Source organism: Delphinus delphis, chromosome 7 (assembly GCF_949987515.2).
Source record: "Delphinus delphis chromosome 7, mDelDel1.2, whole genome shotgun sequence".
NCBI lineage: Eukaryota > Metazoa > Chordata > Mammalia > Artiodactyla > Delphinidae > Delphinus > Delphinus delphis.
Genome location: NC_082689.1, coordinates 44,380,293 through 44,403,448, shown reverse-complemented (window position 1 = coordinate 44,403,448; position 23,156 = coordinate 44,380,293). Strand labels below are relative to the sequence as shown.

General features: G+C 36.2%; 1 protein-coding gene across 9 annotated transcripts in view; it reads left to right on the top strand.

Moving 5' to 3' along the window:
• PMS1 (PMS1 homolog 1, mismatch repair system component) overlaps positions 1-23,156 on the top strand; it is a 98,251-nt gene that overhangs the window by 69,572 nt on the left and 5,523 nt on the right. For 5 of the 9 annotated variants that reach the window (XM_060016434.1, XM_060016437.1, XM_060016433.1 and 2 more), the window contains 5 exons: positions 1,339-1,461; positions 2,012-2,155; positions 2,307-3,199; positions 16,174-16,656; positions 19,840-19,970. In XM_060016434.1, the coding sequence (XP_059872417.1) occupies positions 1,339-1,461; positions 2,012-2,155; positions 2,307-3,199; positions 16,174-16,656; positions 19,840-19,970 (1,774 nt within the window). Of the gene's footprint in view, positions 1-1,061; positions 1,201-1,338; positions 1,462-1,742; positions 1,923-2,011; positions 2,156-2,306; positions 3,200-16,173; positions 16,657-19,839; positions 19,971-23,156 lie in introns of those variants that run through there. The other 4 variants (XM_069540847.1, XM_069540846.1, XM_069540848.1 and 1 more) reach the window with 4 other exon arrangements.

The following is a 23,156-nucleotide window of genomic DNA, read 5'->3' as shown; positions in this document are numbered from 1 at the left end:
CTCATGGTTTCTGCTTAACTAAAAATAGCACCCCCACTGACACTCTTGCTTTTCTAAACCTAAGCTGAAATTTTCCCATTATTACTGTTTCTTAACAGGTTAATAAAACAGCTGATGCCGGTTGTTTCAGATAAGAGATTATTATAGGCCTGTATTTTGAATAATTTGACCAAGATCACACTAGTAGTAGAGCTAGGATTTAAATCATGTCAGTCTGGCTCTATCCGGTATTCCTAACAATCCTCTGTATTATCTTTAAAAGTAAAAGTAGGAGCATTTTCCTTGCCTTCTGTTCCCTAAATCAATCAATCTTCTCGCTGGTATTTTTTCTAGGATTCTTCTTTATTTTCTCCCTCTTCAAACATTTGTAAAGTAGTTCTCTAAACAAAAATGAAGATAAAGTACAACGCTGCAATGTATCAAAGAGTAAAAGATTTTTTTATTTTCCCTCAGTAATGAAAACCCAGTCAGATTGACTTCATAGCATACTCAGAATAAAGATAGAAACAGCCACTTCTTTACAGAAAACGGTTGCTGAAAAGAAAAGGATAAAGAGCCAGAGGAAAGTCACAATATGAGGAAAGAAATTTTTAGAAGACAGAAAGAAGATCAGGTTGAGCAAAGAGCAGTATTTATGCTGTATGTCCTATGACAATAAGATATATGGCCGTTGGTGAAACTCTCATGAATGCCAGTTTTTCCTTAAAATAGAATTGCAAAAAGGGGGAGTCAGAGGCTGAGAACACCAATTTAACACGCTTCAGTAATTTATTTAAGGTTAATGCTCATGACATGGTTATCAGGAAATATATGGCTCTTTAGACCTTAAGATCGAAATCCATTTGTTTGTTAATTTTTTTATACCTTTTAAAAAATATATACAGTGTTATTTAGGCTTTTTAATTTTTTTTACTTACTTTATTATTTTTTTTCATTTTTTTAATTTTTGGCTGTGTTGGGTCTTCATTGCTGCGTGCGGGCTTTCTCTAGTTGGGGCAAGTGGGGGCTACTCTTCATTGTGGAGCGCGGGCTTCTCACTGTGGTGGTTTCTCTTGTTGCAGAGCACGGGCTCTAGGTGTGCGGGCTTCAGTAGCTGTGACACGCCGGCTCAGTAGTTGTGGCGCACGGGCTTAGTTGCTCTGCAGCATGTGGAATCTTCCCGGACCAGGGCTCAAACCTGTGTCCCCTGCATTGGCAGGCGGATTCTTAACCACTGAGCCACCAGGGAAGTCTCAATTTTTTTATACCTCTTAATGTATTGTATATAGCCAGACCCATGGAATCACATTTATCATTGACATTGCATATCAATTCTGTAATTATTTATTACAATTATAGATTTATCTAAGTGGATTTCTTCCAAAGCATGATGCAGACCACTCTTTCACAAGTCTTTCGACCCCAGAAAGGAGTTTCATCTTTATAAACAGTCGACCAGTACACCAAAAAGATATATTAAAGGTAATCTTTTTAAGAAAAAGTATCACTTGGATCAGAAATAAAAACTCTGTCACTTGTCAGCTTCTTATAAGGACTACTTCTAAGAATTTGTTCCAAAATAAGGAAAAGGAAAAATAGATACAATATCATTTATTAAGCATTGTGCTAGGTACCTTACATATGACTCTTCACAACAGTTCTGTGGTGAATTATTATCCTTATTTATAGTGAAGAGACTGAAATGTTTGTGACTATCTTAGACCACATAACGAGGAAGTAACACAATTTGGATTTGAACCCAGGACTTTCAAAACATCCATGACGCTATGATCTTTTAACCATGAAGCCAGTTGCATTGGATATTTGTACTTCTTAATGAATGCTTGTGCTTTATGTAAGTTCAAAGCCTCTAAATGAGCATTACTATTTAGATACTACTTTTCCTAATAAGCAGTTACATCCACTCAGTTTCTCAGTTAAATATGCTTCTTTTGGTGGTATTTTAAAGATGGCAATACTATCTTTTTTTATGTCTTTTTTTTTTGTCTTTCACTATTACATATATTTCTAGCTAATCCGACATTATTACAATCTGAAATGCCTAAAGGAATCTACTCGTTTGTATCCCATTTTCTTTCTGAAAATTGATGTTCCTACAGCTGATGTAGATGTGAATTTAACACCAGATAAAAGTCAAGTATTATTACAGAATAAGGTAATCTTTTTCAGATTTTTTTTGTATTTATGCTATTTACAAATTTATGCAGTCCTAACCATTTTCATATGAAAAAGATATGCTTGTTTCTGTAGATTTTTTAATATTATTTTCATAATTTCCTCTAACATTTGTTAATTTGTATTTTTAGGAATCTGTGTTGATTGCTCTTGAAAATCTGATGACAACTTATTATGGATCACTAACTAGTACAAATTCTTATGAAAGTAATAAAACAGATGTTTCCTCAGATGACATGGTTGTTAGTAAAACAACAGAAACAGATGTGCTTTTTACTACGATGGAAACATCTGGAAATAATTATCCAAATGTTGATACTTCAGCCATTCCTTTCCAGAATGATGTGCATAATGATAAATCTGGGCAAAACACTAATTATTGTTTGAATCATCATATGCATATTGGTGACCATTGTGATGATCATTTTAATAGTGAAAATTCTAGCATTGATAAGAACAGTGGGAATACATTTCAGGAGATTCCAATGAATAATTTATCATGTGAGGACACCCAAAAGGAATATAGTGAAGTTTGTTTTGTAGGTTCTGTTAAGCAAGCCCAATCAGAAAATGGCAGTAAAGGCCATATAGATGAGAGTGGGGAAAATGAGGAAGAAGCAGTTCCTGAGAAGTCTTTGGAAATTTGTGTAGATGACTGGAGCAAGGGAAATGTACTTAAAGATTCAAGAGGAGAAAACATTGAACCTGTGAAAATTTTAGTACCTCAAGAAAGTTTAGCATGTAAAGTAAGTAATAATAATAATAACCCAAGTCCTGAACAAAAGAATTTGAATGAAAGTTCCTATAACAAAAAATCAAATGTGGTAGATAACAAATCTGGACAGCTTACAGCTTATGATTTAATTAGCAATCGAGTAATCAAGAAACCCATGTCAGCAAGTGCCCTTTTTGTTCAAGATCATCGTGCTCAGTTTCTCACAGACAATTCCAAGACCAGTTTGGAAGATGCAACAGTACAACTTGAAGAACTGTGGAAGACATTGAGTGAAGAGGAAAAACTGAGGTAAGTTTCCAGAGCTTTCATGGGACCTGAATGTTCAGATATTTCCATTCTATATGACTCACTGAGTTAAAAAAATTTTTTTTTAACTTATTTATGGAAAAGCAGAATGGAAAACGGCTTTTGGCGTGACTAGAGTACCTTTTTTGGCATTACTTTTTTGCTAATTTAGAGGTTTTTATGGGATTTTGTTTGTTTGTTTTTTATTTTGGTACAAGCCTTAACTACTTTCTGATTTAAGTTTGTAGTTAAAGGTTTTCCATTCTTAACTAAAAACTACCATTTTCTTCTATTTCTTTTTTATTTTTACGTTAATCTTCCTATGACAGGACTTTTTCTTTTTTAAACTTTTGCATTAGAACAGTGGTGTTTTTAAGATCTTGACTATTCCCTTTTTAAATTGGTCTCTAAAATATGTAACACAATACAAAAAATTGTAACATTGTTGCAGATTTAATTTAATGATGTTAATACTGTTCCTATTCAGTATAACTCAAGGCTTTCTTATAAAATCTTTTATTTATTGACAACTTATAAACTATGGTGGGTTTTTGGGGCTAGGTAAATAGGTGGTTTGATCTCTTTGATTAAAATAACTACATATTATTTGCCATTTTTAGATCAGATGATCTGAATAAATATTCCCAAAAAATATGAGGGGTGTTTCTAATTGACTTAGGGCACTTGCTGTAAACACAAAATATTATGTTTTGAGTGATTTAGCTCACAAGAAAATGAAAGAGTGCAATTATACTTCCAGTCACATATTATTACCTGAGGCAGTGGTCCCTACCTAACCTTTTTGGCACGAGGGACCAGTTTCGTGGCAGACAATTTTTCCACTGGTGGGGGCCGGTGGGGATGGTTCAGGCAGTCACGCGAGTGATGGGGAGTGGCAGATGAAGCTTTGCTCGCTTGCCTGCTGCTCACCTCCTGCTGTGCGGCCCAGTTACTAACAGGCCGTGGACCGATACCGGTCCGTGTCCCGGGGTTTGAGGACCCCTGACCTAAGGCATCGCAATAGTATGTCAAACATCTGGAAAAAATTTTAAATGTAACCTGTCATCCAGAGTTTATATTTGGTGATAAACTACATGGATACTTGACCAATTTTTTTTTTCATTTTTTCATTAGCTTTTCAATCTTATAAAGACACTGTTAATTTAAAGTAATAAAGACCACTATTAACACACCAATAGGCAAAACCTCCACAAGTTAACTTTTTTTTTAAGTGGGAATGGTGGTTGTGTTTTGTTCTTTAATATATATCTGTAAAAGATAAATATACTCTTATTTTAAACAGAGCCATAATACAAATTGTTACCACTTTCTAAAACATGAATTCCTTAATCTTCATTGTTCAAATTTCTAATTATTTCATAAATGTCAAATTTTTTAAAAGTTTATTTGAATTAAGATGCAAATAAGGTTCACACATTGTTAATTATCTTTTGTCTTACATAAATGACACATTCAGTTTAAAGGTGAGAGCACTTGAGTTTTAATACAGTAAGCCCTCAGAAGTTGAATTGCATTGACCAGGGAGGTGATGAATTGAGAGCTGTCTGAGAAAATTAAAAAAAGCATAGATGTTCCCAGTTCTCATGGAAGTATTGACATTGGAACAGCTCAAGGTAGCTGTTCCCTTGCAGCCTCACAATAGCAGGTATTACTCCAGTTTCCTTTCAAGGAATGTCGGCATTGTTTCTCCTTGCAGGCCCCAAGGTGTTAAGGTACAAGGGTTATGGTTAATAGGTCTCATCTAAAAATTTGTTAATCATCAGGCAGTATTCTGGAATTCAGAATTTTCTCTATTGCCATAAGGTATACAAAAGAGGCATTGTTGGTCAAGAGCAGGCCTCTGAAGCTACACCTGCGTTCTAACCTCACTTCCTCTCTTTGATAGCTTTTTGTAAAAAATGTGTGGACAGTATCTCCCGGATTGTTGTGAAAATTAAATAAGATATATTGTGTGTTATGATACAAGATAAATGACTAGCACATAGTAAATAATTGTTCATGATGTTAATCAGAGTTTTTAATCTGTGAAAAGGAAATTTCTCTATTGTGATAGATATTATTTTTCATTTGCTTATTCAAGGTTAAATTTAATTTGGAGCCCAGAAATAGAAACCTGTGAAGAAAATATAGGTATCTTGGGATCAGAGAGCTTACTGTATGTCACAAAAAGCTGTATTAGAATCTTCCAGAGCCAGGGATCTGTGAATCAAAATCATGATTAGTGAAAAGGTAGAGTAAATATGTTATAACACAAGAATCACACTAACTACCATTTCTCTTCTGATCTTTATCTTAGAATTCTTTCCATGGTCTTAAATTCTATAAGGAGTGTGAAGGGATATGAGAGTAGACTCCTCTTCTACAGATAATCAGTCTTTCCAGCCATTCTTCCTTTTCTTCCCTTTTTTTCTCTTCTTGTTTCCTGTTTTTTTCCCATCCCCTTCCTTCCCTTGTTTCTTTCCTCCCTTGCTTCCTTCCCTTTCCCCCCCTTCTCTTTCCCTTCCTTGTTTCTTTCAGTTAGGAACTATTTACTGAGGCCATTCTGTGTACAAGGCCCTATGTACTCTAGCTAGTCATTTCAGATACAGTGATAAATTATAAATAAAAGATACTTTTACTACTCATAAAAGTGCAGTCTAGTGAGGAAGACACTATTAAACAAATAGTAATCATAGAATATGAAGAGTTTTTAAATAAAAGGAACACAGAAGAGTTATGAAAACAGTTAGCAGTTGGGCTTAATCATATTTATGGGACAGGAAATGCTTCCCTGAGTAGAAATTAATCAAAATGGTGTAGGGAATTTTCTTTGTAGAAGGAACAGCATGTAAGAATGCCCAGAAGCTAGAAGGAAAATAGTTATTGAGGAACTGGAAGATGCCCTTTATGACAGGAATGGATCATGGGGGAGTGTGATAAAGAAAGATGGGGTAGGCTGGTCAGATCATGGAAGGTTCAAACAGTTTTGAATAAGACATTGGATCCGGGTTTTCTACCGAGAGCTTAGGATAGACTTTGCAGTAGAGGGTACCTACATTTTAAAATTTTTCCTTTCTGGATTTTTTTTCCCCCTTGCTTTCTTCTCCTTTCCTCTAGTGGATTAGAAACCACTGTGTCCTCCCACTGGGTTCTCAGTCAATTGATGTGAACTTGAACTTTCATTTGTAGTAGCTATGAACATATTTCTACTTAAAATAACTTAGAACAGTACTGTACTTGGGATATTATTGAAAAATGGTAAGTAAACTTTATAATTACATGTAATCTTGAGACACAGAAACATTTGAATTGATTACTGATAAATCAGAATTAATATTTTTTGTTCAAGTTACTAAATCCCTTAATGATATAAAGTTGAAGATAACAGCTGTTTTTACTTAACATTTACTTAATATTCCTTTGGACATAACTTTTTATATTTCCCAAGGAACTAATTAAATTGACTTCTTGAATAAATCAAAAGATTAGTACCATATGTGAAAATTTGCACATCATAATTAATTACAAATGGTAACCTTCATCTTGAACTCATTTTCCACCGTAGGAGGAAATCTTGAGTTTGAATGTCTAAGAGCTAAAAATACTTATTTATAGTACTTATTGAAGGTAAACTGTATTGAAAATTTTGTGTTTTATAATCCAGAACTTCAGATTCTAAGCGGAAATGGGAGAAAAATAACGTAAAAAATTATGAATGTGGCCTGGTCAGTAACCAAAAGAGGCATTTTTCATTCATCTAGTTCACAGTGAAATAAAGGCTGTTTTACATTCTCCTCCAGCTAACATTTCTTTATTTAACAAACATATGCTGAGTACAGATTACATAATGTGCTTGTTTCTTGTGTTTTAGTCTCACTTTTAACATTTAATTCCATTCTCCCAATAGTATCATTTTTATTTCCTAGTACATAACTACTCAAATTTCTCCTTAAAAATGTATATATGTTACCTACAATAGAACTCAAACAGTTTCTTAAGAGTTTCTTAAGATTAGAAATAACATTTTCTAGTCTCAATTTTAAAACTGCATTTAAGGAACGTTTTAGCAAGGTTGCTCAGATAATTACCGTTTAGTCAATTGTGTGCCCCGTTCATTATAAGATAGGTGTTTCTTGATAGAAAATAATGATAACGAACATTTATTATCATTTACTATGTGCCAAGCACTATTCTAAGTACTTAAAACTCATTTTAAAGATAATGCTGCCCAACTCCAGCTTAGGTGTGGAGAATTGGAAACTCAGAGGGTAGGACCCAGGCATCTCAATTTTTTAGAAAAGGGTTGATATAACCACTATACCAGACTGCTGTCTTTGGCCCCAGGAGTTTCATTTTACTTCTGTTATTGTTAACCAAAAAGAAAAGACCTCTTAACTTTTTACCCAGTATAATTTTTTTTTTAATAAATCTATTTATTTATTTTTTGCTGCTTTGGGTGTTTGTTGCTACGTGTGGGCTTTCTCTAGTTGCGGTGAGTGGGGGCTACTCTTCATTGCAGTGCGCGGGCTTCTCATTGCGGTGGCTTCTCGTTGTGGAGCACGGGCTCTAGGTGCACGGGCTTTAGTAGTTGTGGCACGTGGGCTTAGTAGTTTTGGCTTGCGGGCTCTAGAGCACAGGCTCAGTAGTTGTGGCGCGCGGGCTTAGTTGCTCCGAGCTGTGTGGGATCTTCCCAGACCAGGGCTCGAACCCGTGTCCCCTGCGCTGGCAGGCGGATCCTTAACCACTGTGCCACCAGGGAAGCCCTTACCCATATAATTTTAAAAGGTCCATTACCTTGTTTGAAATTGAATTAAATTAGGTGGTTTGGATGTGTTCAGTTTATTTGAATTTATTTTTTTATTGTTGACTCTAAAATGAGAAATAAATAGTAACAAAAAAATTAACATTTAGTTATGAAACCATTACAAATTTAATCATATAATTTTTATTTTGAGTGTTATTATTATAGTGATCTTAACTTTACTAGTATATAATTATTAAATGTATGTAAGTTTTCTTTTGTTGTGCTCAGGGAATTGCTTCTTCTATGTTGATGATATAGCACATATTTAAGGAGCTCTTCACATCTAAAATTGACTTTTTTTTTTTTTTTTTTTTTTTTTTTGCGGTACGCGGGCCTCTCACTGTTGTGGCCTCTCCTGTTGCGGAGCACAGGCTCCGGACGCACAGGCTCAGCGGCCATGGCTCACGGGCCTAGCTGCTCCGCGCATGTGGGATCTTCCTGGACCGGGGCACGAACCCGTGTCCCCTGCATCGGCAGGCGAACTCTCAACCACTGCGCCACCAGGGAAGCCCTGACTCCTTATTTTATTGTTTAATTATTTCTTTTTTTTTTTTTTTTTAGTTGCCTGTACCTTAAATGGTTTTTTAAATTGAGTAAAGTTTAGCTGCTGTGAAATGCATAGATCTTAAATGTATATAGCTTAGTGCATTTTCATATGTGTACAACGATGAAACCACCACTGCAAACAAAATATAGAACATTTCCATCACCCCAGAAGGTTCTTTAGTGCTACCTAGAAACCAGTCTCCATTCTCAGCCACTATTTTGATTTCCGTCGCACTAGCTTGGTTTTTCCAGTACTTAAACTTCTTATATATAAAATCATAATGATATGTACTCCTTTATGTCCAGCTTCTTCCCCTCAACAAAATATTTTTGTCATTTTCATCCATGTTTGTTGAATGTATGCATATAGTTTATTCTTTTTTAATCAGTAAGTAATACTCAGTTGTATAAGTATACCACAATTTGTTTTCTCAGTCTCCAGTTGATGAACATTGTGTTCTTTCCAGATATGGGATATTACGAATAAAGCTGTATTGTTTAGTTTCCAAATATTTGGAGTTTTTCTAAATATCTTATTGCTACTGAATTCTAATTAATTTTGTCATGGACAGGGAAAATACTGTTAGATTTAAATCTTTAGAAATTTATTGAGAATTATGCCCAGCAGCATATCTCGAAGAATGGGCTCCTAAAAAGAATCTGAATTCTGTAGCTGTTAGATGTAGTGTTCTAAAATGACAATTAAGTCAAGGTAGTTGATAGTATTGCTAAAATCTTCTTAAGGCTTTACTGATTTTTTTGTTTTGGTCTAATTCTGTCAGTGCCTCAGGGAGGGGCATTAAAGTCCCCAACTGTAATTCTGGATGTATTTCTACTTTTAGATCTGTAATTTTTTGCTTCACATAGTTTGAAGCTTTTTGTTATTAGATCCATGCACATTTGTGATTGGTATACCTTCCTAATGATTCCCTTTGGTCATTATGAAATATTCCTGTTATCTGTGGTATTATTTCTTGTTTAGAAATTTATTTCATCGTATATTACTATAAGCTGCTGTTATGCTTACGATTTGCATGGTTTATCTTTTCCATTCTTTTACTTTCAAACTGTCTTTTTCCCCCATGCTATCTGTGTAACTCTTGTAGACACATATAGCTGGAATTTGCTTTTTTATTTAAGTGGACTGCATTTTAATTTTGCTGTATTGGATAGTGCTTTATGTTCCTAGATTTAAAATAAATTTTAATTATTATAAAGGGTTTTTTTAATCCTTCATTGTATTTTAGTACTTTTTCCCCTGAGAGTTAGTGATGTTTTGATAGAAAAAGATTCCGTTGCCCATCTCTTGGTGCTTTTCCCTAAGAAATTAGACCAGAGTATTGCATAGGAAATTGATCAAATACTTGAAAGCAGCTTGGCAAATTGTGCTTAGCATAGATTAGCAGAATAAAGAACATTGTACTTATTTCAGTATGCAAAAGCAAAAGTAAATGTGAAAGTGAAACAAAAATATTCAACTATACTGAAGGTGAAGGTGTTTCTGACAAAGTGCATTTTCTAAATGTTGATAATTTTTAAAATATTAGTAGTCACTTCATTTAAAATATTAATATTTTAAATTTTTAGGCGTCTACTCTTTTTTTCCTTGAGATATAATTGACATACAGCACTGTATAAGTTTAAGGTGTACAGCACAATGATTTGACTTACATACATCGTAAAATGATTACCACAATAAGTTTAGTGAACAGCCATCATCTCATATAGATACAACATTAAGAATTAGAAAAAAATGTTTTTTTCCCTTGGAACGAGAACTCTTAGGATTTACTTTCTTAACGCCTTTAATATACAACATACATCGATGTTAGTTATATTTATCATGTTTTCTTTGGATAAATACCCAGAGGTTGAATTGTTGGATCATATGTTAGGTCTAGTTTTAATTTTTTGAGGAATCTCCAGACTGTTTTCCATAGCGGTTGCACCAGGTTACATTCCCACCAGCAGTGCACGAGGGTTCCCTTTTTTCCACATCCACACCAAGTTATTTGTTGTGTTTAACATTTCTTACAAAGCTAGTTTTGTGGTACTGAACTCTTTTAGCTTTTGGTTGTCTGTCAAACTTTTTATCACTCCTTCAAATCTGAACAAAAGACTTGCTGGGTAGAGTATTCTTGGTTGTAGGTTTTTGCCTTTCATCACTAAATATATCATGCCATTCCCTCTGGCCTTCAGAGATTCTGCTGAAAAGTCAGCTGATAGCCTTATGGAATTCTCTTATGCATAGCTTCTTGCTTTTCCCTTGCTGATTTTAATATACTCTCTTTATCTTTAATTTTTGCCAATTTAATAGCAGTGTGTCTTGGTGTGGTCCTCTTTGGGTTGATCCTGTTTTGGACTATCTGTGCATCCTGGACTTCCTGGATGTCTGTTTCCTTTCCCAGGTTTAGAGAAGTTTTAAGCTAGTATGTCTTCAAATATGTTCTCTGCCCCTTTCTCTCTCTCTTTTCCTTCTGAGACCCCTATAATGAGAACATTAGTACACTTGACATAAGAGACTCCCAGAGGTCTCTTAAACTGTCCTCATTTCTTTTTATTCTTTTTTTCTGTCCAGCTTCAGTGATTTCCACTACTCTGCCTTCCAGCTCACTGATCTGTTCCTCTGTATCATCTAATTCACTGTTGATTCTTTCTAGTGTATTTTTTATTTCAGTTATTGTATTCTTCATCTTTGTTTGGTTATCTTTGTATTTTCCTACTCTTTGTTAAAAACTTCTAACTTCTCACTGTGTCTGTCCATTCTTCTCCTGAGTTCTTTAAGCATCTTTATGATCATTACCTTGAACTCTATTGGGTAGATTGCTTATCTCCAGTTTACTTAGTTCTTATGGGGTTTTATCATGTTCCTTCGTTTGGAACATGTTTCTCTCTTGCCTCATTTTGCCTAATATGCTGTTTTTATTTCTATGTATTTGGTAGGTTCATTCCATTTCCCCCTCTTGGAGAAGTGGCCTTTTGTAGGAGACATCCTATGGGACCCAGTAGCACATTCCTTTCTGGTCACCAGAGCTATATGCTTTAGTGGTGCCCTCTATGTGGGTTGTGTGGGTCCTTCTGTTGTGGTGGGCTGACTACTGTGGGTGTGCTGGTGGTTGTGGCTGGCCCCCATTCCAGTTGGTCGCCATGCCCTGCCTTATACAAAGGGTGCCAGCTGATGGTGGGCAGGGCCATGTCCTGGTATGGCCAGAGGAGTCCTGGTTACTGGTGTGGGCCGCCCACAGGTAGATGGGGCCAGGTCATGAGTTGACTGGCTGTGGAGTCCTGGGGGGTCCCGAGGCTAGTCCTGGCCCGTTGGTGGGTGGAGCGGGGTCTCCAGGTGGCCGGCTGCCGGCTGGGGTTCCTTGATCTAGTGTCTGCCTGCTGGTAGGCAGAGGTGGTTCCTGACACAGCTTTCTGTATAGTTGTGGTGTCCCAAAGCTGCTGTCGGCCTGCTGGTGAGTGGGCCCAGTTCCTGACATGGCTAGCTGTGGAGTCTGGGGTGTCCCAGAGTAGGTATTGGCCCACTGGTGAGTGAGGCTGGGTCCTGGGGCTAGTGCCAGCACACTGGTGGGCAAAGCTGCATCTTGGCGTTTCTTGGTACAGGGCTTAAGAGTTTCCAGGGCTGGTGTATGGGCCCAGGCCCAAGATGTCCTGGGTCTGTTGTCTAACCCCTGGTGGGCAGAGCTGGGTCCTAGGGTTTCCAGCTACAGGACCTTGTGGGGTCCTAGAGTTGGTCTCTGCCTGCTGGTGCCAGGACCAGTTCCAATAGCTGACTGAATGTCCCAGGGCTAGTGCCCATGCACTGGTATGGGGAGCCGGATCCCAGGCCCTTTGGTAGATGGGGCCGGGTCCTAAGGGGCTGTTGACTCGGGTCCTGTGGCAGCTGGCCTGCTGGTGTGTGGTGCTGTGTCCCTGCCCAGCTAGCTGCTTGGCCTGAGGTGTCCCAGTACTGATGCTGACAGGCTGGTGGCTTGGGGCAGGACTGCATCCCAAAGCTAATAAGCTAGAGGGAGGATTCCAAAATGGTGCTTACCAGCATTGCACATGGTAGAATGAGCTCCCTAAAATGGCTACTGCCAGTATCTATGTCCCCACGGTGAGTTCCATTTGCCTCCTGCCTCTGGGAGGCTTTCCCAGATCAGCAGGTGGGTCTGACCCAGCTCCTTTCAGATTACTGCTTCTGCCCTGGGTCTTGGAGTGTGTGAGATTTTGTGTGTGCCCTTTAAGAGTGGAATCTCTATTTCCTTCAGCCCTCTGACTCTGTTGAAAGTAAGCCTCACTAACTTTCAGAGCCAAACGTTCTGGGGTCTTCTTTCCTGGTGCAGGACCCCTGAGCTGGGGATCCTAATGTGGAGCTCAGACGCTATGCTCTTTGGAAAGAAGCTCTGTGATTGATATCATTCTCCTGTTTGTGGGTCTTCTCCCCTGGGGGTATGGTCTTGACTATACCACGACTCCGTCCCTCCTACCCATCTCATTGTGGTTCCTTCTTTATATCTTTAGTTGTAGAAGATCTCTGCTAGTCTTTAGTTCATTCTAATCGATAGCTGCTCTGTATATAGTTATAATTTTGTTGTGCCCATGGGAGGAGGTAAGCTCAGGATCTTCCTACTCCACCTTGTTGGTCACACCTTTACATCTCTGGATTTTGCTTTTGAAATTCAGTCTGACGGACTCTGCCTTTCAAATGCAATAGTTAGTCCATGTAATGTATTAATTGATATGGTTGTGTTTTGGTCTACCATTTTCCTATTCCTTCTCAGTTTTGTTCCTCTGTTCCTCCTTGTTTTGGGAGAGAGGCAGCCTCTTTAGGGTTAAAAGAATATAATTTCATATTTAATTTTAATTCCTCTATTGGCTTTGCCTTATTTTTTGCTCTGGGGAATACATTATACATCCTTAATTTATCATAATCTACTTAGAGTTAATAGGGTACCATTTTAGGAACTTCCGTGGCACAGCAGTTAATAATCCACCTGCCAATGCAGCGGACACAGGTTCAAGCTCTGGTCCGGGAAGATCCCATATGCCACGGAGCAACTAAGCCCGTGCTCCACAAGTACTGAGCCTGTGCTCTAGAGGCCACGAGCCACAGCTGCTGAGCCCACATGCCACAACTACTGAAGCCTGCGCGCCTAGAGCCCGTGCTCCACAAAAAGAGAAGCCACCGCAATGAAAAGCACGTGCACTACAATAAAGAGTAGCCCCAGCTCGCCACTAGAGAAAGCTTGCATGCAGCAACGAAGACCCAACGTGGCCAAAAATAAATAAAATTAATTAATGATTTATTTAAAAAATAGGATACCATTTCACATAAACTATAAAAATGTTCCAAGTATAATTCCACTTACCACCCCTGTCCTTTACATAGTTGGTGTCATATATTTTACATCTACGTAAAAATAAACCGCATCTTTAAATATTACTTTTAAAATTTAAACAGTTATCTTTCAAAGAAATACGAGAATTTTTCAAAAGATCTTTTTTTTTTTTTTTCCTGTTTACCTACATAGTTACCATTTTTGGTGCTCATCATTTTTCCTATACATCTGAGTTTCCATGTGGTGACATTTCTTAATAATGTAATTATGTTGGCAACAGATCTCAGCTTTCTTTTTGAAAATGTCTGTTTCATCTTCAAGTTTGAAGTAAATTTTTATGGATATAATTGAATCCTGGATTCTTATAGCACTTAAAAGATGTTATTCACTGTTATCTGGCTCTACATTGCTTATGATGAGAAGTTATATCCATCATTTGTTGTGGTGCTCCTTTTTTGTAACATCTTTTTTTTTCCTCCTCTGTACTTCTAAGATTTTATCTTTATCTTTGGTTTTCAGCAGTTTGATTCTAATGTACTTAAGCTGTGGATTTCTTTGCATTTTTCCTGCTTGGGGTTCACCTTCTTGAATCTGTAAAATGTTGCATTTATCCAAATTGGGTAACTTTCAGCCATAATTTCTTTGAATATTTTTACCCCATTACTTTTTTTTTTTTTTGGCTGCATTGGGTCTTGTTGCTGTGCACAGGCTTTTTCTAGTTGCGGCAAGCGGGGGCTACTCTTCATTGCGGTGCAAGAGCTTCTCATTGCAGTGGCTTCTCTTGTTGCGGAGCACGGGCTCTAGGCACACGGGCTCAGTAGTTGTGGCTCGCAGGCTCTAGAGCGTAAGCTCAGTAGTTGTGGCTCACGGGCTTAGTTGCTCCGCAGCACATGGGATCTTCCCAGACAAGGGCTCAAACCCATGTCCCCTGCATTGGCAGGCGGATTCTTAGCCACTGTGCCACCAGGGACGTCCCTACCCCATTACTTTTATATTTTTAATCTGAGACTCGAATTACGTATATGTTAGGTTGCTTGTTTTGCCATAAGTCACTGAAGTGTTTTTTCAGTCTTCTTTCAATCATTTTTCTCTCTGTTGTTCAGATTGGATAATTTCCTTTGATCTGTCTTCAAATTTCCTGATCCTTTCTTTTGCCATCTCTTATCTGCTGTTAAGTGTACCCAGTGAATTTTTCATTTCAGATATTCTATTTTTTAGTTTTAGAATTTCCATTTCCATTTGGTTCATTTTATAATTTCCCTTCTCTGTTGAGATTACCCCTTCTAGTCTCTCATTGTGATCATCTTTTTCTTAAGTCCTTAAATATATGTAAAGACCAATTAAAAAAATTTTTTTTGCAGTTCCGACATCTACATCATCATCTTGAGGTTGGTTTTTACTGTCCACTTTTTCTCTTTACCATAACTCACATTTTCCTTTTTTATTGCTTGAGTGGTAACTTTTGCTTGTATAATGGACATTGTGGTTGATATGTTGTAGAAACTCTGGATTCTGTTATCTTCCGAAAAGTGTTGGGTTTTGTTCTACCACGCATTTAAATTGCTGACAGATCACCTGGAGCTTAAGGAGACTTTGTTTTACACTTCCTTAGGCAAAGACTGTTTAAATTTTGCTGTTAGTCCTAGGGCAGCTTCCTTAGTTCTAGAACATAGTTTTTTGTTTTGTTTGTTTTTGTTTTGTTTCCTTACCCCTAAGTTGTAAGATGTAGCCCTCCTCCAGTTTTAATTGAAAGCCCAAAGTGTTTTCCAAGTCATCTAATTATGTGGGATTTAAACTCCAAACTCTGTTTCTCCTGCAGCAGGCAGCCACTGAAATCTCTGTTTAGCTTATTTGGCCTTCTAGTGATTATTTTCCTCTAGATTCTCACACGGGATTTTCTCCCTCAATTTCCAGCTGTTTTGGAAGCAGGGAGTTCTGTGTTCTGATGACTCAGTCTAATAAGAGTGCAGCTTTCTGACTGAGTTCTTGCTACTCTTCCTTAATGCTCTGGGGACTGCCCTCTGGGTAAAAGTGGTATAAATGTGGATCTCTTTTTTTTCAAGGGTTGAATCCATTCCAAATTCTGCATGCTTTTCATTGCTCTTCAGTGCCTATTTTAAATGGTTGATTTCTGTATTTTGTTCAGAGCTTATGGTTATATTAAGGTGGGTTAATCCAATACGAACTCCTTTGTCGTTACTGAACCTGGAATGCCAGCTCTTTATTTTTTATAAAATTTGCTTCGGATGGTTAATGTATTTCTCATTATGACTTCATTAGTTCTTTTTTATCTCTATTCATAGATATGAAGAGAAGGCTACTAAAGACTTGGAAAGATACAATAGGCAAATCAAGAGAGCTATTGAACAGGAGTCGCAAGTATCATTAAAAGATGGCAAAAAAAGGATAAAACCCACCAGCGCATGGAATTTGGCACAGAAGAACAAGTTGAAAACTTCATTATCTAATCAGCCAAAACTTGATGAGCTCTTTCAGTCCCAAATTGAAAAAAAAACCCAAAACATTAAAAAAGTTCAGATCCCGTTTTCTATGGAAAACTTAAAAAAGAATTCTGATAAACATAGGAAATTTGACTTAGAAGAAAAGGACGAATCTTACTTGATCCACAATCTCAAGTTTCCTGATGCGTGGCTAATTACATCCAAAACAGAGATAATGTTATTAAATCCATACAGAGTGGAAGAAGCGCTGCTATTTAAAAGACTTCTTGAGAATCACAAACTTCCTGCAGAGCCGCTCGAAAAGCCAATTATATTGACAGAGAGGTATGGTGAAGTAATATAATTTTTTTTACTCTAAGAACATTTAATGAAATTGAAGGTAAAAAGTTGAAAGTGTTTCCTAGCAGGGGAAAGTGGTATTTATTTAAAGAAATTTTTGTAATTTGATTTCACATATTTAATGGAATTGTTTTTAAATAAATAATTTTAGAATATTCTAGATAGTTTACTTCTGCAGTTAATAAATATCAAGCTCAGTTCCCCCCTGTACATTAGTGATTTCCCCAGGGTAGTCCTGACATTGGATTGCCATGACTCTTCTTCATTGTGCACTCTTTGTTTTAACATTTCAAACATATACCAAAACAGAATTATTCAATAAATGCCTTTATCAACAATTATCAAGATTTTGCCACATTTACTGTCTGTCCTTGGTATGTGTGTGTGTGTGTGTATATATATATATATATACACACATATATATACACATACACACATACACACATGTATGTTTTTCCTTTTGCTAAAGGATTTAGAATGATTCCCATCCTTAGAATTTTCAGTATGTTTCTCTCTAAAATGGCCATTTTCTTAGCCACAATGCCTTTTTTCATGCGTTACACAATACTAATTCCTTGGAATTGTTCCTCATTGTCTCAGAATGTCTTTTTATAGTTTTTAAATTAAGTTTAATTTGTATCTAAACAAGGTCCAACCATTACATTTTGCTTTGTATTTTAAATCTCTTCTAATATCACACCGTTAATGTAGATTCTTAGTTGCTTGTTCTTTGGGATATCCCATTGTCTCTATTTGTCTCTCTTGCTTTCTTGTGATGGTGTTTAACTTGTTTTTCCCTCTCCCATTTTTAAATGGAAGTTAGCTCAGGAGGATTGAATAGATTTAGATTCTACTTTCTGGTAAGACTGCTTAATAGGTGGTGCTATGTACTTCATATTTCATCACATCAAAAGGCACTTATCACTGGGTTCAGCTGCTGACAACCTGATGTTCCATCTTAAAGTTCCCCAATAACCTTTCCATCTAATGGTTTTATCCATTGATGATTGTTGCCTGAACTAACTTTATGATAGATTGTTATGGGGGTATTTCCTTTTCATATCCTATGTGAGCAAATTGTTTTCTGTAAAAACAAATAACTGTTAAATAATCTACTAACATTTTACTTTTTTGTACTTAATATTTCTTTTTTAGTCTGACATAGGTAAAAGAAATTATATTTATGACAAAGGAGATAAAAACCTGAAATTAAAAAGATGACAGTTTGTTTTGGAGGCCAACGTTCTGTTTCAGACTTCCAAGAATAAATCAGAAATCATTTAAAAAATGTATTTAAACCCTTGTGTTAAAGACCCTGCCTCCAGAAAGAAAAACAGGCCAGAACCAAAAAACATTTGATAAAGCTATCTTTTTAATTAAGGCAATAGTAATCACAGTAATTAAAACCCAGTGTCTTTTACAGTTTTCTTTTAAGACCGGCTAGGAAACTGTCAAAGAAAGAATTAAAAAGAATTAATACAGCCTTAGGCTTAATTAAAACAGTTCAAAAATCTGATAGTACTTTTCTTTTTCTTCACTTAAAAAGAGCTAAGGTGTATTTGTATACTCCACTGCTTTTCTAAATGGTATTCGTAAATTTTCATTTAGATCTCAAAAATATTTTTGTGCTTTATGAATTACAGGTTTTTAAAAATATTCTTCTTTGTGGCATTCTGTTATTTAAAAACAAATAAATTAAAAGTTATTATTTGGGGTCCATACTGGCCTGAGAATAAATCTTTCTTATTTGAACATGGACAGCAACAAAGCTTAATTCAAAATTGTTTTCACCTTTCTTCTGAAATATGACATCCCCATCACAGTTAATAATATAAGTTTTTAAAAACTGAGTCATAAGGTAATTACGGGTTGGGCTCAATTTTCGTGTCAGAATTCTAATGCAGGTTGTGTAGTTTATCTCTCAACGGAGTATATAATTTAGAGATTATAAAATACAAAGTAAGAGCTCAATAATAATAACAATAATGGCTCATATTTATTGAGCTCTTACTATATGATAGGAGCTTTACTAAGCCCCTTGCTTTCATGATCTTATCTTCACAATAACCGTATGAGAGGTATCCACATTTTAACGAGGAAACTGAAACACAGAATGTTAAGTAACTTACCAAGGTTCATACAGTCAGTATATAAGCAGTGGATCCAGCATTCCAATCTTGACAGTAACTGTAGACCCTGCACCACTAATTTCTATACTATATCATTATCACCACCACTACCACCGCCACCGGCTCTCAGATTGATCTTCTCAATGTTGGGTTAGACCAGACAGCGCACATCTGCTATATAGCCAAAGTTCTCCTCTCCATGATATCTGCTCTTATAGCCAGTGGGGTCCTCAGCCTTTCAGAGGTGATAAGCAAAGACATCATCTATTCATTTAATTTTCAAGGGGTACAAGATTTTAATGAAGAAGTAGCAGCTCATCATCCTGCACTGGATAGAATATAGAACAGTGCCTTATTTACATAGGTGTCAACTGTAACCGACACATTACTGTAAATATCATGTTACGAAGCACCTGACCAAGCCTAAAACCAGCATGAAACGTTAATTTGTGCCCTAGATAATCGTTGGCCACCTCAAAATTTTGTTTAGGGCTAGTACCACTCAGCGTATGCTACCTTTGGCAAACATAGCATGCCTATAGTATACTGGAGGTATCCCTCCCAAGCCCTGAATTACTTTTGTAAGTTCTTGGGAGAAAAAGATACATGCTTATCTTCTTATTGAAGAAACCTTGACTAGCAATAGACTATTACACAGGATGGGCTACATCAATAACTTGACAATGTGTCTTTGTAAATAAAGGTATAAAATGGCGTTATTTATAAATAAAGTTTTCATTTGTATTATAGAGAGAGTACTTTTTAAATTTCACATTTAGTTTGTATAACATTCTAGAAGATAGAAACTGTCTTTTGTGTCTATTCTTCCTCCTTTCTGTACACTGTATATATGGTAGGTCTACGAAGTATTAACAGAAATGTAAAAAGGTAAAGTTTCTCACAGGGCTCCTTATACCTTTGTATTTTGGTTAGTGATAATAACACTTTTTAAAGGGCCGTCGGATTAACTTTTCTCCGTAAATTCTCTTATTTCACTTTACGTATTTAATAAGTTAAAGGGCCATAATTTCTTTTTCAGTCTTTTTAATGGATCTCATTATTTAGAGATTTTAAATAAAATGACAGCAGATGACCAAAGATACAGTGGACCAACTTACCTGTCCGATCCTCGTCTCACAGCAAATGGTTTCAAGATAAAATTGATACCAGGTATGATAATGTGGTTTAATACTTCCTGACTTGGAAAAATAAGTCTTGTTCCAAAAGTTACTTTTGAGTTTTGTAATTTACAGATATCACGCTATATTTTTGTCTCACCAAAAGTACAGTGTCAGCTTTGTAAAAACAGTCATATTTCAGAAAGGTCACCTCTGCCTGAAACAAGCAAGTTTAGCATCTCTTTCAGTCCACTGCCTTGTATTTTAGCATTTCCATAACTAATCAAGTAATTGTAATTTTTGCCATCCTTTGTCACAATATGCAAACTGCCTGCTGTGTCTAACTAAATTATTAAATACTCCTTAGATGATGAAGCAGAAATAGACATGTAGGGTACTAGAATTGACTAACAAAATTAAACATCTCTTTTCCTTTTTTAAAAGCATTTACTTGCTTTGCCAATTAGATGTGTAGCATCAACAGTCTTACTGTTTGGAGAGTGGATGATTTGATTCCATGGCTTTGCTAAAAAACCTGTCATAATACTCTTTGCTTACTGTGGAAATTCACTAGGTGGGGAGAAAAAAGAAAATTCTTCTGGCTAGGAGACTTCAGTTTTCCTGGCTGGCCCCTTCTCTGTTCTTTCATAGTTTCCGTACTTAACTGCCTTCTGCCCTAGCTACCTAGGCCAGTCTTGTCCTCTTACTTTGCTTTCATCTGGTATCAGGCAGCACAAAGGTACCAGGAAGAGTGATTCCACTGTCCCTTCCTCCACCCTCCCTAAACTTGCCATGACCAAAGTGTACAAAAACAAAACAATGTAGAAAATTTTTAAAGGATTGTTTTACTGAGACATGAGAAGAAAATAAGTAAAAACAATGTACAAAACCATGAAATGGAATACATACAGAAAATGCTTTGGTGTTCCAAACTTTAACTTTACTGACTAGCAGTTTTAAGAAAACCTACCCAGAACTTCTTTCCTCCTAACCTCAATCCTGGATATTTAGATTTGGAGTGAAGTGTTAGTCCAAATCCCACCTCTGCCATTTAAAAACATGTGTTGTAGGTAAAGTCAGTTGGCCTCAGTGTTACCTCATCAATAGCAACTAATAATTATTATGTGCATGGCAGTAGTCTAAGTATTAAATGTATTAATTCATTTGATCTTTCTAATAGCCCTGTGGTTCTGTTACTGTGCCCATTTTTTATAAATAGAAAAACTGAGGCATGGAGAAACTAAGTTTGCCTAAGGGTACAGACTAGTGGTAGAACCAGGATATGAACCCAAGCAATCTGCCTTTAAAACCAACTCTTAACTAATTTATGTTGATTTCCTATTAAAATTGATATATTTACTTCATGAAGTTGTTAGCACCAAACTAGGTACTTAGGTAAATTAGCATAGTACTTGGCAATGGTATGTATTCAGATATTCTCTTTTCTTCCAGCACCCCCTTTCTGACCTGAACTGACTTGTAGTCATTTTTTTGGTCCTCCTAGAAATCTTTCATCCTCAGGACTTCTGACGTTTTAAAAATTTATTTGAAGTATGAAGCAAGGAGTTTATGTATGTGTATGTGTGTGTGTAGCAAGATATTTTTTTCTTAATCTATTTTCCTAATTAACTATTTGGCATTGGTGGCAGGTACTTTTTTTTTCATGAAAGATGTTATCACAACAATTTTTTTTAAGTTAGGATAACTACCCTGCCTGTTCCAAGAGCATGTTTGTTTTTGAGTTACCCAGTAAGTTTCTGTGTCACAGATGCTTTCAGCTCTTAGCTTGTAGAGAATGTTTTTAAGTCCTGTAAATGCCAGGTACTTTGCATGGTACCAAAGATACGGAAATGAATAAGCCAGTCATCTGCGAACTGACTTGATTTGATCGGAATTAACTTTACTTCGATTATCATCAGCATTATTTCTCTTCTCAGTAACAGATCAAGTTAAAGGCATTCGTTTTTTTTCTTCATTTTTTTTAAAACCATTTTTTCATTCATTAATTTTTATGTCATGTTTTCTTAAAGACCATTTCTTCGTCTTTTAGTGAGAGTTTTGTTGTATTGGACTAACTTTTGATCAGCAGTTTGCCAGTTGTCATAAAACATCTTTAGATAAAAGCACTTGAAAGAGGAAGAATACATCTGGCTTTAAGGAAAAAGATTCTGAATGTGACCCTAAGAACTTTGCTTGTTAATGAGAATAGCTTTTGTTCTGTATCAATAAGAATTACACATTTTAGGAACTGAAAACTTGTCAAACCACTTATTGAAGTATTTTCGGGAAATTGGGAAGCATTTCACAGAATTTTATGGAAACTTCTTGAACGTGATTCCAAATGTCTCTAAGTTTTTCATATCTAAATTTTGCAAGCACAGATATTAAAATATTGCTCAGTTTCCTTGTTTGTTGCCATATACTTTTTACCCATATCCACAAATAATTCTGTGAAATGTGTATAATTTTCCAGCATTCATGTAGACAGTATTAGACTTTTCAGTCAAATCATACTGTAAATGGTATAGAAGCAGCAATAGTGAAAAGTCTCTTGACTGATAAATTTTACTCTCTGTATAAAAAGATGTGAACTGGAATATTCTGCTACTTCCTCTTTGCCTATCTAAACCCTGTTTCAAGTCCCATTTAAGTTCCCCTGGTTGCTCAAACTCTCATTTTGTCCTCCTTCACTGAGCTCTGTATTTTACCCCTTAACACTTGATTATGTATCTTCTTATATTATTCTCCAGTTGTTTCCAGGGAATAACATTAGGATGCCTTCTCTGTTTAGTATACCACCAGTTCATCTGCATTCAGGTCAAGGAACTAGTCTGTAACTGGGAACAGGTTAGGAATAGGGTCGTTGACATCTCAGGACCTGAAACTCTTCAAGCTACATCACTCCTCTTTTAAAATTTTTCCATTGATAGCTACCACTTACCAACATGGGACTGTCTCTTTTGTTTGTTTGTTTTTTTTACTTATAGGTACTTATAGGTAACATTTTGTGGTCTCCAATATTAAGAACACTGTTACACAGATATAACCAAAGAAAACAAATTTCTGCTATTTTCTGAAATCATAAAATGCATTCTAAAGCCAAATTTGATGCTTGGGAATATATGCTGTTATGGATATTTTACCCCATTATATATCCACTCATGTTACTACTTTTTAGTTTTATTTTAATCACTAAATTATTTAGTTTAAATAATAGATAATATGTCAGATTTAAACA